Here is a 13,896-nt window from a genome sequence, read left to right as displayed (position 1 = left end):
AAGGATCTTCCATATGAACAAGCCTCTGACCTTCAAGCAAAAATGAGGAACAACTGTGATCTGCACATATCAGGGATTTACACACCCCTTTGTGAATTGCACGTCGGTTTTTGCTTAGAGAAAATACACCCTCCTTTTAGTCACTTTATTTACACGTTTAAGAAGATTTTGGTATTCTCTAATGTTTTCTTAACTGTGATCTGTTCTTAGGTAAGAACAGAATCTACGCACACTTTCTTAAGAGGATTTTTTTTATTAGACCCATTTAAGTGGTTTTTAAGAAGATTTTGGTATACTCCAATGTTTTCTTAGCTATGATCTGTTCTTAGGTAAGAACATAATCTACACACACTGATGAGCACTCTTAGACTGGCCTTTGAGTTCTTAATTGTGACATATTTGTGCAAAAATAATAAATTCTCGAAGTTTCTTCAATCCTACAGTTGTATAATATAGGATTTAAATTACAATAATATTTTTATCATATCTTTAGAGCAGTGGTTCTCAAAGTGTGGTCTGGGGACCCCCAGGGATCCTTCAGGGAGTTTCAGGGGGTCCACAGCAAACGAAGAACAGTTTAATCTCTTTAACCCTATTTTATACTTTGTTTGAAGATAGCCGATCTACAAGCTCACAACACGTCCCATTACTGGCCATTTTGAGCTTGTAGATAGGCTATTTTTGAGACATTTTGATAAATCTTGAAACATTTTCCCTGGCAGAAAATATTTTTAGGTGGGGGTCTGCAGCCAAATGCATGTCAATTTGGGGGTCCTTGACATGAAAATGTTTGAGACGGGTCTGAAATTACAATCTAACCCAAACGGACCCGGTTGAGTTGAAGCCCAAGCCCCATACCTACCCCATAGCCCCCCACCCAACCCACCCTCATCACCCCCCATACCCCCACCCCCATATCCCCGACATTCGCCACACCCCCATTTTCCAGTCCCCTTCCTACCTGAAAGCCCCCTATACCCACCCGTCATACCCATCCCCATCCCCCCCACATAGCCCCCTACACCCCTCCTTGCACCACAATATCACCCACCACACCCTTATTTCCACCCCATTACATACCAAGCAGCTGCTACCTTAAAGACCCTCCATATCCACCCACCAGCTTTCAGTAATAAAATGTTTTATATCCACTACTAACGCTACTCCTGAACATGAAATATGGATAACATTTTTAACAGCTAATTTCAGCAAATGTACATTGATGTCTAGTGGTGGTATGTTGATTAATGTGAGAGAAATAATAAAATACATTAATTAATTAAAATAATTTGCTGTTCACTTCAGAAGTACCTCCACAGAACTATTAATTAATTTATTTTTATGTTTGGAGTCTGGTGTTCCACCATCTGTAGACTTATAGTTTAGGTATTCTTTACTTCATTCTCTCAATTTTATTTCTGTGTGTTTGATTTCCTGTGATTTCTGTGTGCAGCAATCACACACAGGTGTGACTGCAGGCAGAGCCATGCAGTCATGCCTTATATGGGGATTGGTGGGGCGGCTCCCTATGGTAATTAGGATGAACTGGCCCACACCTTCAAGTTACGAGGATTGGGATTCATCATCATCAAGAACATAGTTACGAACAATTCTGCCTTTTAAGAACGTTTCATGAATCTGACTCAACTTCTCTTAGGAATTCACTTAGGAAGAAATGTAAGAGGAAACATTAGGAACTTATTGCTGCATGAGGCCCATTGCTATTAGGGCATGCCTCCTGGTGGAGATTGCCTATTTGTCAGATCATTTACTGGATGTGGAGGTTACTTCTTTGGGGCAATTATCCCCTCCAGCTGGGCCTGAAAAGAAAGGAGAGCTAAATTAACTATAATCATTTGTAAGTAGGTACAAGTAAGAGGTACACCTGTTGCTAAATAATTAATAATAACAAATATCTTCACTGAGTACCGTATTTAATATTAATGTCAGTGAGACAAGCATTTCTTCTTAGGTGCACAATTAAAATAGAAGTGTCTACAGCACAGCTCCTGAAAGTTAATGGTGTGTGATTCTCGATGTCATTTCACCTTAAGCTGCTGGTTGGTTCTCTTCAGGAACTGTATCTCTTCTGTGTGCTTATTCTCTTCCACCTGTCGCCTCTCCATCTCCCTCTTCTCAATAGCTTCACATTTGGCTCTCTGCTCATTCACCTGCCTCTCAAGGTCTCGCTTCTGATCCTCCAGTTCAGAGATCTGGGCATGTAATGAGAGAACACTTCATTATGGAGCAGTTTCTACCTGACACAATTAACTATGCACACTGATGACTGGAGTTTGCCAGAAGTGCAGCAGCTGTTTAGATAAATGCTGCCATCTGTTGGAGAGTCAGCTGAAGTACACCTTGTGTGGGTGCGTATCAAATGTACTTTATTTCTAGGGAATGCTTGGAGGTGCCCTGTACGACCAATTTAATACTCTTGGCATGAGCTGCTCCATTGCAACAGTTGGAGGTAACTTGTCTTGCTCATGAGCAATTAAGCAGTCATTTTCCAAATAGAATAAAGCATTTATTATCTACTTATAGGTGTTGCAAAACGTTATCTTGAAAATCTGTCACACTATGGAGTATAAATTATGACTTACCCTCTTCTCCATGTCAGACTTGCCATGGTCAGCCTGAAGGGCTTTCCTTATGCCAAAGGCCACACTGCTCTCATACAGTGTCTGATAGGCAGCTGTGGTCATACGGATCTCATCTCTCACCCGTAACAGCAGCAGACCCCGCTCAGCACAATTGATAGTCACCTGTCTGATAAGTTCATCTGAAAAGATAAGACCAAGTATGGAGCAAGAGTTACATAGAAGCTAAACACAGAAACTGAGTAGACATTCATTTCCACCCTAATGGAAATGCTTCACTGGCAACTCAATGGAACCAAAACATTGGAGAGAGTTGTGATTATAACATAAGATAATAGATTACATAATCCTTACATATGTAGCTCTGTATGCATCATTCTGTGCAGTGGTAAAAAGTAACAAAGTGCATATACTCAAGTACAATTTTACCTGAGTATCTCCATTATTGATGTTTGATACTTCTACTCCACTACATCTCAGAGGCAGATATTGTACTTTTTACTCTACTACAGTTATTGTTAGTTGACAACTTTAGTTGCAAGTTACGTTGTAATTAATACAAACATACATTAACTGATAAGGTATTATGTATTTTAGGTTAAGCTACACAGCAGCATATGTATTTGTTTCAATAGCCATATGCTGTCTGATGCAGATGTGATAACTAAAAAATTAAAACAAATAAAAGTTTTTCTTTTTTTTCTCAAAAGGGCACTTCTGGTCCAGAGGGCAAAGGGCAGATGCTCTAGCACCACCTAGAGTCTATCTGCGCACGTGCCTGTGCGTGTGTGCGTGCGTGTCTGTGGGGTCCGGGGAACCCTAGGGGTCCCTGAGGGGGTCCCCAGCAAAATTCATTAATACAGCATCAAAATCAGTGTAACCACTTTAACAGTATATACATCGGCTATTTGAAAATTGCCAGTCTACAATGTCACAACGCATGAGCTTGTAGATCTTCTATTTCTTTTTTTAAGATTTGAACAATTTGGAATATCTTTGAAACATTTTAACAACACAAATCTTGTGTGGAGGGCCAGACACATTATTTATTTGGGGGTCTTTGACATTAAAAGGTTTTGAGAACCACTGCTATAGACTGAATGCAGGACTGAATGCAGTCAACCGAAGTTTGTGACCCCAGTGACCTCAGTCATGGTGAACATGTGTTTCCTATGTCCTGCTCACCAAAGCACTGGGAGTAGAGCTCCCTGCGGACGGGGCAGATGCCTGTCTCTCTGGCTTGTCTTTGCTGTAGCTTCAGGTCCAGCTGCTCTTGCAGGTGCATCACATCCATCCGGGTACAAGGAGAGCTGGACACCTGCTGCACCCACAGCTGGTTGGCCTCCATCCATTCCCTACAACACATTTGGGGTTGTATTCAATAAAACTGACTATAAATACCGTTGTATCAAAGTATATACGCATAATCACATATTGCTGCCGACCCATATCTTTTGACATGGGACTTTTAAGCGCAGCTCCAACACATTGCGCTGCAGGCATGGGCGATGTGGTTCAGTTAGTGTGAATAGTGGGGAACCTTAAAGGACGACTTCACCCATTTTCAACCTATCTTCATATAATTGGTCCTCACTAATGCTCATGATTAAATGGTAAAATGTCTTTCTACTCTGTCTGTGTCTCATAGGAGACCTGCGTACACTTCAGAAACCCGCCTACCATTGACATCATCATTAGGCAGATTTTGTTTTCGAACAAGATTTTTTATTTTGATTTGTATTAACACGAGAACAATGGCTTCCATTATAGCATGATAACTTAGACTTAGAGAAAGCCTGCAGCTTCTATTAATTTAGCTTAGATTCCCCATCGATGATGTCACTTGTAGGCGGGTTTCTGAAATGTCCACAGCCCTCCTCTGAGACACAGACCAAGTAGACAAAACTTGTACCATATTATAATGAATTGACCAATTATATGAAGATATGTTGAAAATGGGTGAAGTCGTCCTTTAAGAACGATTTATACTTCGTTGCAGGATGTGAGCTTGTAGATGGGCTCTTTTTGGGCCTGTTTGTACTCCAATACTGTTGTTGATGAAGGTTATACCTTGGTGGAAGGATGACATTGAGGATTTCTTCAGTTTTCTGTTTGTTGGCATCGGCAGAGGCTGACTTTGGTTTGGGAGGTGGTGGAACAGGGCCGGTGAAGGCAGGTGGCTGAGGGCTCACTTTCAAAGGGCGTGCCTGTAACAATTGAATGAATTAATTCAATCTTTAATTAATCTCGAATAATCGATTGAGGGCAAGCCCTTGCAACGATGCAGAAGCCTACATTTCACAAACAGAAAACACAAAAAGAACAGAATAAACCGTTAAAGACGGAATAATCGTATAAATCAACAACAAACCCAGCTATAAAACAACCACAGTCGGGTAATGATTTTCTAGCATCAACCTGAAGCGTACAGGAAGGACAAGACAATTCAATTTTAAGTCACGCAGCAGGAGATTCCAAGAGTCTGCTGCACTAACTAAAAGCAGTCTTACCAAAAATCCGTCCTGAGGCACCTGGAGAACTTGCCAGTCCCTGAAACGAGTTAAAAGTGGGCCAGAGTTCCAATGCAACATAAAAGTATATGATTGGTAACTTTCCGACTACTGAGTGATTATTGCTTCTCTCAGAAAGACCCCAACTGACCTTCTAATAAAAGAATACAGTGGTGAGTATAAAGTTAGCACTGGTAATAAACCTTAGGGCTGAGAGGTAAACAGTATCTAAGGGCCTCAGTGCGGAGCAGCAGTGTGTCTATAAATTACATCACTATAAGCCAGAATCGGTAGGAAAGATGATTCAATCAACAATCCTCTACCTACAAAGGCTAATAATGGAAAACTTTATTAAAAAGCCAATATTCTGTCATAATTTCCCAGCAGGTTTCCTGATGTGATAAATGTACACTGTCATTGAGCCAGATGCCAAGATTGTATTCTGTTACCATTTCCAGAGGTGGAAAATAACTAAGTACATTTACTCAAGTACTGTACTTAACACTTTTGAGGTACTTTTACTTTACTTACTTTTACTGGAGTATTTCCAATGTTCAATACTTTTGTTTTACTTCACTGCATCTCAGAGGCAAAGATTGTACTTTTTACTCCACTACAATTATTTGAAAACTTTAGTTACTTGCTAGATTTTGATTATCATTACAAAACATACATTACCCACTTCAGTCCTATATACATTTCGGCCATTTGAAAATAGCTTATCTACAAGCTCACAATGTGTTGCGATGAAACACATTGTAGGCTTGTAGATCTTCTATTCTCAAAAGATTTTAATACATTTTATACATTTGAAAACTTGTGAAATGGGACATTCTGCATAATGAGTACCTTCTACTTTTGGTACTTTAAGTACATTTTGATACCAATACTTTTGTACTTTTTACTCAAGTACATTTTGAATTCTGGACTTTTACTTGTAACAGAGTATTTCTACATTGCAGTATTGATACGTTTACTTAAGTAACAAATGTGAGTACTTTCCCCACCACTGAGTAGGGGTTATATAGTCAATGCTCTGGTACTGAGGACTTACCTTTGTGGACTTTTTATCTGTATTTCTGCTCACCAAAACCGGATTGTCATATTTCAGCAAAGACTCAATCATTGTGTTGCCTTGAAAATAATACTATACCCAAAAAACCTTCCGCTTACTGAAGTCACTGAAGTTCGTGTTTACAAAATAAAGTTTGGTCCTACTATTGTTTCGAGTTGTCATGGCACGTTGTCATGACAACAACTTGGTGTTTAAAGCGCTCCATCTTACTTTCTCCGAGCTGAACCAACCAATGGGTCGCTCATTCAAAACGGGGATATGTTTACTATTTCCTTTTCATCCTGCAGATGATTAAAACACATGCAACGCATTTACAGAGTTGTGTTATTACTCATATAAAACAAAGAGAGGCGCAAGGTTAGCGGAACAAAAGTTCAAACCCGCCTATGGGAAAACGGACAACTATTTTCAACGTACCACAAGAAACGGATGTGCATAATTTGTAGTTTCAACCAGGGTTGCCAAGTCCGCTTATTATAAGCGACTTTGGGCTTGTTTTTCAGTAATCTTGCTTGTAAATATTGGTAGTTGCGCGTTGCGGTTATTTGGGTATGGGCTTGTTTCCAAAGTGTAGTTGCTGGTCTCTTAATGTTGTTTAAACTTGTTTCTCAAACATGTTCAAGTCAAGGGCTAATTAATATGTATTTGTCTGCGGACCCCCATCTGAAAATATTATATGTCAGGGACCCCTGTACAACGTTTGTGTTGTTCAAATTGTTCAAACATATTTTTTTTGAAATCACGTTTGCTCCAAGATTTTTTGGGAAAATAGCAGATAAGCTTGTAGATCTGCTATTACTATTATTTAAAACATCGCTCTCTGCTGTTTTTGTCCTTTGAAAATATCAGTCGCGCAGCTCTGAATCTGTTCTTGTGAGATAAGCTATTTGTTTTTTTAATAGCCTATGTATTTATGTTTAAACCATAGGTCTAACTAAAGGGCGAAGGGCTCCTCGCCGCTTCTTTTGGGCTTGTTTTCATAGACATGTTCCTCTCGCAAAATCTGGCAACACTGACCAACAACTATTCCCAACGCACCACAGGAAACGGAAGTACATCATTTGTAGTTTCAACACCAACGCGTATGTTGTCTTTAGCTGCCATTAGCTACGTTTGAAATGAATCGTCTCTATTTCGTTTTTGTATTATTATGATATATATTAAGTAAACCCGTTGCTGAACCAGTGGCACTCGCTCATAATAAGTAATAATGGACAAAGAAAGGCGACACAGGAGAGGAGAGTCCTCTCCGCCCAGAGAGTCCAAAGTGAGGGTAAAACAGGAGAAACTAAGTCCGGCGAGGCCTCACACATCCCGGCGCTCCAGCTCCAGCCCACCGGCCCCTAGGAGAAGAACCAGCAGGTACATCATTATTATGATTCCCCATGTACACAGCATTAACTTAATGAAAGGTTACACACGTTGGACAATACTATTGTTGTTGTGAGCGTTTAGGTTAGCAGCTAAGCTAGTTATCTTCGTTGCTACTAGCTAGGAAGCTACCTAGCATTGGCTAGCAAGTTAATCTATTGTTGTTGTTTTTCTCCGATGATCACAACGTTTAAATACAAATAATAGAGCCACGTAAGTCACTCCTCAGATCTCATTATGGATCACTCCTTAAACATAAAGCCAGAGCAGTACTAGCCTTGGATCACAGATGTATTTTTTTTTATCGATTTTTACATTTGCATATCAGACTCAATAAATACATGACGATAGTTATAGTCTTGATCCCAGTACCAGAATCTGCAGATTCCTATAACTATGCAGATATAGATATGTGTATGGCTTGTTAGCAATGATTTGCCCCCAGTTTAAAAGTAAATCCTAAAAAGTAAATACATTACATCTTTTTATTTTTTATTTTATTATGTTTTATTCTTTCATGTAGATCACCTGCCAGGACCAGAGATCGCTCACGCTCTCCAGATAGAAGGGAGAGGTCTCCCATCAGGCGGAAAAGCAGATCTCCCAGAAATAAGAAGAGTGGAAGTCCAGTCCGTGGTGCTGCTGATGTCAAAATAAAGCGGGTGATTTGGTTATAAAGTCTCTAGAAGTGTGGATTCCTGTTCATGGGTAACACAATGTGTAATGTATTAAGCTATTAAGAAGACCTGAGGCTGATTCTACAAATGCCATCTAAATCAGAAGTTCTCACACTTTCAAGATTTTTAAAAAAATAGCAGATGTACAAGCTCGCAGCGTGGCACAAAGTGACGTGCTGTGAACTTGTATATCCGCTCTTTTTGAATAGCCAACACTAAAATCGAAAATGACTCAGATCCTTTCCCTGTTTTAAATGGTAAAATAGTAAGGAAGGATATGGCTGGTGTAATTTTTTTATTTTTATTGTCAGTGTCAGCATACCTAATGAAAAGTACAAGTGAACACTGAACAATTCATTTATCCCACTTAAAAGAGTGTTCAACATCAGATATAGCTCATACCCCGAAGTCATAGAACTCCATTGTTGTGGACAAACAAGATGGCATCTAATAACGGTCTGTATGGAGCTCAGACTTCATGTGGTCAGTCAATGATGTCAGTCATTTCTGCGTAATGTGTATCTATGTCGTATGATGCATGTTTGGGCAAGGTTTCAGCCCGATCCAACCACCCTTTGCCTTACATTATAAAATTGTAGTTATACAATATTTAGAAAAATATAAAAAGTAAAGAAGAAACAAATAAACACCCCCGGACAGACAGACTCACAGACCCATTTCTAGATTGGTCATCTCCTACAGAGCACTGTGGTAAGAATAGTTAAATCAAGTCAGATTCGTACCATTGCGTTGGTCTGCAGTGAATAATTAAGGCTAATAATTTAAATAACTAAATGTGTTTCAAGTCACAACTCTTCCTCAGGCAAGTTGCAACAATCAAATATTTGTTGAATGGTCTCCCTCCTCATCTTTTTTACTTTGTACTTTTAGCCTTTTTGGGAACCCTAGGGCTCTCCACGTTTTGTGTGGCGCTTTATGCTTTTTTGTAAACAAAAAAGTTGTTCCAGTGACAGTAATTGCTTTTTTCGATTTGCATCCCTCTGCATGCGCATTGCCTTGTTAACATTCTTGAATGGGAGATCGCTGTATATCTGGAAGTTAACTTGGAACATAATTGTAAGGAGGAGAAATGCATTTTTCCGTTCCATTTTTAAAAATAAGGAAAACAAATGAAATTATTCTGTCCTTTTTTAACTTCTTGGACTTGTCTAACTGCAATTTCTCTCACAGGAGCGAGAAGAGCATCGGAGTGGTAGCAATGACCGCAGGAGGCGAAACGAACAGCCAGAGCAAGAGAGACGGAGCCGATGGGAGTCAGATAGACCACGGGAGAGAGAAAGGGGGAGAGAGCGTGAGAGACCCCAAAGAGTCTCTCAAGCCCTCCAGCAGCAGCAGGCTGAGAGACAGCAGCAGGCTGAGAGAGAGCAGCATGACGAGCGACGCAGAGAGAACCGTCGGCAGCAGTTGGAGGAAAACCCTGAAGAACAGGCGTTTGGGCCGCCGCAAGAAGGTGACACCCCTCCTGAAGATAAAGAAATGCCCAACTTTGAGCTGTCTGGCGCACTCACAGAAGATACCAACACATTCCGAGGTGTGGTCATCAAGTACAACGAACCGCCAGAGGCTCGCATCCCTAAGCGCAGATGGCGCCTGTATCCCTTCAAGAATGACGAGCCCCTCCCAGTCATGTACATTCACAGACAAAGTGCCTACTTGTTGGGGCGGCAGAGGAAAATTGCAGACATCCCCATCGACCACCCATCCTGCTCAAAACAGCATGCTGTCTTCCAGTACAGGTGAGAACAATAGTCTAAATCAGTGGTTCCCAAACTTTTTCACACACACGTGTGTGTATTTTTGTGAACCTGGACCTTTATATATGGTATAGAATATCATTTTGGTGAGAACTGCACCATGAATAAATATATTGTAATTTGCAATATTGACTTCCAGATCTCAAGTGAATAGTTCATCCCTCAGACAGAAAGTTGCTCCAGTGGCATCCGGATGGCCAAGTGGTTATATTATAGCCTGGTAAACCCTCCCTCCGGAAATCTCATTTCCATTTGATTTCAGGAAGGAGTCTGGCATGAACGCCCATTCTGCAATATTGGGGAGTTTCCAGCGAAATCAGGACCTAACCGCGCCTATCAGCGTCGTCGCTCATCGTTCTGTGATTGACAGCTTACGTTGGCCAATCAGGTGGCGAGTTCGAGTGAGCCCGAATGATGCCGAGTGCAGCCTGAGAGCCGCCGAAAAAAGACGAACGGCAGCCATTGTTGTTTCTGCGAGTGCCGTGACTTCTTAGTTTCGTTCTTAAAACGGTCTCAAACTTCTTTTTTGAGGCACGGAATTTACTATTAACATATCGTTTGGATAGAATTTAGTTGTTTAACTTCATATATGTGGTCAATTAATCACAGCCAATATTGCAGAATGAGCAATCATGCCAGACTCCTTCCTGAAATCAAATGGAAATGAGATTTCCGGAGGGAGGGTTTACCAGGCTAGTTATATTAGGGCACATGACACAAAAAATGGGCCAACATTTTCAGAATTCTGTGCAAATCCATTTTATGAAGTTGCACATTTCCTTCAAAATGAGAAAATTCTCATCATTAGCACCCCGCAACCATGCCTGCCAACAATTTGGGAGAAAGCTGTTAAGTGCTGCCAAAAGAAATGAAATTGAAACAGCTATATCACAGTTCGTATTGCAGTCATGCGAAAGAAAATCCAAAGTAATTTTTTGTGCAGCACATAACATATCTTTTTGTTTGTCATTCCACATTTTACCAGACTGGTGGAATTCACGCGTGCAGATGGCACCTCTGGCCGCAGGGTGAGGCCCTACATCATTGATCTGGGCTCAGGCAATGGCACATACCTCAACAACCTGCGAATCGACCCGCAACGCTACTACGAGCTCAAAGAGAAGGACGTGATCAAGTTTGGCTTCAGCAGCAGAGAGTACGTCCTCCTGCACGAGTTCTCTGACACAGCAGAGGTTGATGCCAAGCAGGAGGGGGAGGAGGAGGAGGACGATGAAGGACTGGACGCGTAAAGCCAAATTATTTTGAGCCACGCCATGAAAATGGCAGAGCTACAAGCCCATGGTGCGTTGCGCTGCGACTCGTTGAGACCTTGTATATCTGCTATTTTCAGCGTGCGCCATAAGACGGAGCATAAATTAAGCTCTGGCCACAGACTGAACTGCCAGTTTGCATTGTGGGTATTAGAGGGAGAATGTCCTCATCATTGTTCAAACAATCCCACTCTCTTATGGCAGCAAATGGAAGTGGGTTTGAACATTCTGTAGTCATGAATTAAACTGCTTTAACCTGCCACAAACGTCTCAGAGAAGACTCTATTCTCAGGTTGCTTGCTTCAGACCCAGTGTGGTGACTGTGATCAAAGAAAGACACATTTCTCACACCTGACAGTGTACAAAATAACCCAAATGCTCAGTGCCAGGAGTTATCTTACAAATGCTATATTATATTTTTTTGACCACAACATTGAGTACAAATTTGAAAGGAGGTCTAGCCTCCTGTGTATGTCCAGGCTACATCTGTAAAATGTACAGGATCTACTGAATGTGAGTTCCATATTCATCTTGTGTATGTGTTGCTTATTGTCAGAGGAAAGAAACTATACAGCTTGTATCTGTATTGCTTTTCATTTTGTGCTTTTGAGGTGTAGGGAAATTAGTTAAAATTTGTCAGGTTCCTTGTTGACCATACATTGTGTATTTCATAATGCTACAAGGCTTTATTTTTACCATTTTGAAGAACAATGTTACATAGTGTAGGTCTGTTTTGTAATGTAAATAAAGACGGTTGGAAATTATTGGCCATTTCCTGTTTTATTCCAGTTACCACATTGGATGCATGAGTGGTATGGTAAGGGATGTAATAGTGCACCAAAGTATTTTGCAGTGAGCACAGCTTATTCAAAAATAAATCTTCAGACAAGCCCTTTAATAACCGTCTTGATAAAGTATCTTACAAAGAAAAACAAAACAACTGTATGGCAAAATTGCAGTTATTTCTTGACACTTATGTCTATTCTACACTTGTAGATAAATATGTATGACTTGTTACTCAATGTTTGGCAGATATGACAACATACAAAATATTTTTAAATCATTGAAAAATAACCCCAACGCTTTTAAAGTTAAAAAATATCACATACTTCTGGTTCTCAACATTGGGTCCAGTGGTAAAATTATTGATCCAGGTCAAAGTCTAACTCCCAGAGTGTACAAATGGACACTTATGAGGCCATTTGGTTCCATTAGTACACAATTAACACAGGATTTTACAGTCTAGATCACAGAGATAAGAATACTAACTGGTGGTCTTGAAATGGTTGTGAATTAACAATTTCAACCGCAGCATCCTTATTTTGGGGGAAACTTTTGCAGAAAATAGCCGATCGACGCGCTGTGAGCTTGTACACTAGCATAGAACCATATGGGGTTTAAGTGTTTAAAAGAGGTGAGAATGAACGAATCACTGACTTCCACTGCCAGACAGCAGATGTCGCGCAAGTGTCCATTCCTGGCGCATGTATTGATTGAAGTTGAGGACAAGCGGCCGGGGTGGGACCGGGACAGGGTATGGGTGGGACCGGGACAGACAAGTAGCAGAAGCAGAAGGCGTGTCTCTTCAATGGAAATGAGTTCAAGGAATGTCACTGGAGAAGGGGATGCACCTGGGGGACTACTTACTAGGCAATCGACAGATCGTGTTTTCGTGGAAGTTTCACTCGGTCTTGGAGGAATACATAATGTGTTGATCTTCAGTGTCAACCAACCAGGCCAAACATCATGTACACAACTGAACGCAGGCGGATGAGCCTGCACGAAGTGAAGAGGAAAGACCCGGTCTGGGTCTCAGCAGGGAGTTTGTGGCAGGATCACTTGGCTCTGGTGGAGCTCAGTCACCCCAACAACAAGCAGCAGCAGAATGTCACCTCTCCTCGGAGCAGGAACAACAGGGCTGTGTCCGTGGCTTACATTGTGATCGAGGATGCCTCTGTGCCACAGACCGAGGAGAATCTCTCCCTGAAGTGCCTGAAGGAAGCCTGCGCCGACGTGCACGCCGTGTTCAAGACCATCTCGTTCGAGAGGATAGCTCTGGGAACCACGGATATTCTGGATAGTTTCTACAACGCAGGCAAGTGTAGGCATGCTTTGGAGCGGGTTGGTCTGACAGGAACCTGCGCGGCTGTCAGCCAGGTTACCCAGGTAAAGCAGACTGAGTGACAGTGGTGGAAATTGGAAAAAGTACTCGCATGTTTTACTTAAGTAAAAGTATCAATACTGCAATGTAGAATTACTCTTCAAAGTTTACTTGAGTAAAAGTACGAAAGTATTGGTATAAAAATGTACTTAAAGTACCAAATGTAGAAAGTACTCATAAGGCAGAATGTCCCATTTCAAGTTTTCAAATGTATACAAAACCTTTGAAAATAGCAGATCTACAAGCTCACAATGCATTGTGAGCTTGTAGATTGGCTATTTTCAAATGGCCGAAATGTATACAGAGCTTAAGTGGTTATGTATGTTTTGTAACGATAATCAAAATCTATGAAGTAACTAAAGTTGTCAAGTAATTGTAGTGGAGTAAAAGTAATAATATTTGCCTCTGAGATACCTCAAAATTGTACCTGAGTACAGTACTTTACAGTACAGTTAC

At 41.0% G+C, this 13,896-nt stretch overlaps 3 protein-coding genes across 4 annotated transcripts in view; 2 read left to right on the top strand and 1 right to left on the bottom strand.

Annotated features, from left to right (window-relative positions):
* Nucleotides 1-1,749: 1,749 nt before the first annotated feature.
* Nucleotides 1,750-6,236, bottom strand: dnali1 (dynein, axonemal, light intermediate chain 1; the record flags this gene model as incomplete). The annotated part of the gene is made up of 6 exons (XM_084052145.1): nt 1,750-1,820; nt 2,049-2,213; nt 2,604-2,782; nt 3,786-3,955; nt 4,671-4,807; nt 6,165-6,236. 6 exons carry the CDS (start codon nt 6,234-6,236, stop codon nt 1,785-1,787), a joined length of 759 nt encoding a protein of 252 aa, XP_083908271.1. The 3' UTR covers nt 1,750-1,784.
* Nucleotides 6,237-7,253: 1,017 nt separating this feature from the next.
* Nucleotides 7,254-12,043, top strand: snip1 (Smad nuclear interacting protein). The gene is made up of 4 exons (XM_084052704.1): nt 7,254-7,547; nt 8,080-8,218; nt 9,425-9,990; nt 10,994-12,043. The coding sequence occupies exons 1-4, from the start codon at nt 7,396-7,398 to the stop codon at nt 11,256-11,258; spliced, it is 1,122 nt and encodes a 373-aa protein (XP_083908830.1). The 5' UTR covers nt 7,254-7,395; the 3' UTR covers nt 11,259-12,043.
* Nucleotides 12,044-12,864: 821 nt separating this feature from the next.
* Nucleotides 12,865-13,896, top strand: part of LOC311042710 (mitogen-activated protein kinase kinase kinase 5) — a 28,257-nt gene continuing 27,225 nt past the window's right edge. The window contains exon 1 of one of the 2 annotated variants that reach the window (XM_084053632.1): nt 12,865-13,374. In XM_084053632.1, coding sequence (XP_083909758.1) covers nt 13,026-13,374 — 349 coding nt within the window. In that variant the 5' untranslated portion in view covers nt 12,865-13,025. Of the gene's footprint in view, nt 13,446-13,896 lie in introns of both variants that reach the window. The other variant, XM_084053633.1, reaches the window with a different exon arrangement.

The sequence above is a fragment of the Gymnoscopelus microlampas genome, assembly GCF_963454915.1.
Source record: "Gymnoscopelus microlampas genome assembly, chromosome: 3".
NCBI classification, from domain to species: Eukaryota; Metazoa; Chordata; class Actinopteri; order Myctophiformes; family Myctophidae; genus Gymnoscopelus; species Gymnoscopelus microlampas.
Note: the sequence above shows the minus strand (reverse complement) of the source record. Positions and strands in the feature narration are given on the sequence as shown.

Bases quoted from the DNA above. Each gene is read 5' to 3' on its own strand.
- snip1 (XM_084052704.1), top strand. From the start codon at position 7,396: ATGGACAAAGAAAGGCGACACAGGAGAGGAGAGTCCTCTCCGCCCAGA. The intron at 7,548-8,079 runs GTACATCATTAT...TCTTTCATGTAG, and splicing joins CCTAGGAGAAGAACCAGCAG to ATCACCTGCCAGGACCAGAG. The intron at 9,991-10,993 runs GTGAGAACAATA...ACATTTTACCAG, and splicing joins CATGCTGTCTTCCAGTACAG to ACTGGTGGAATTCACGCGTG.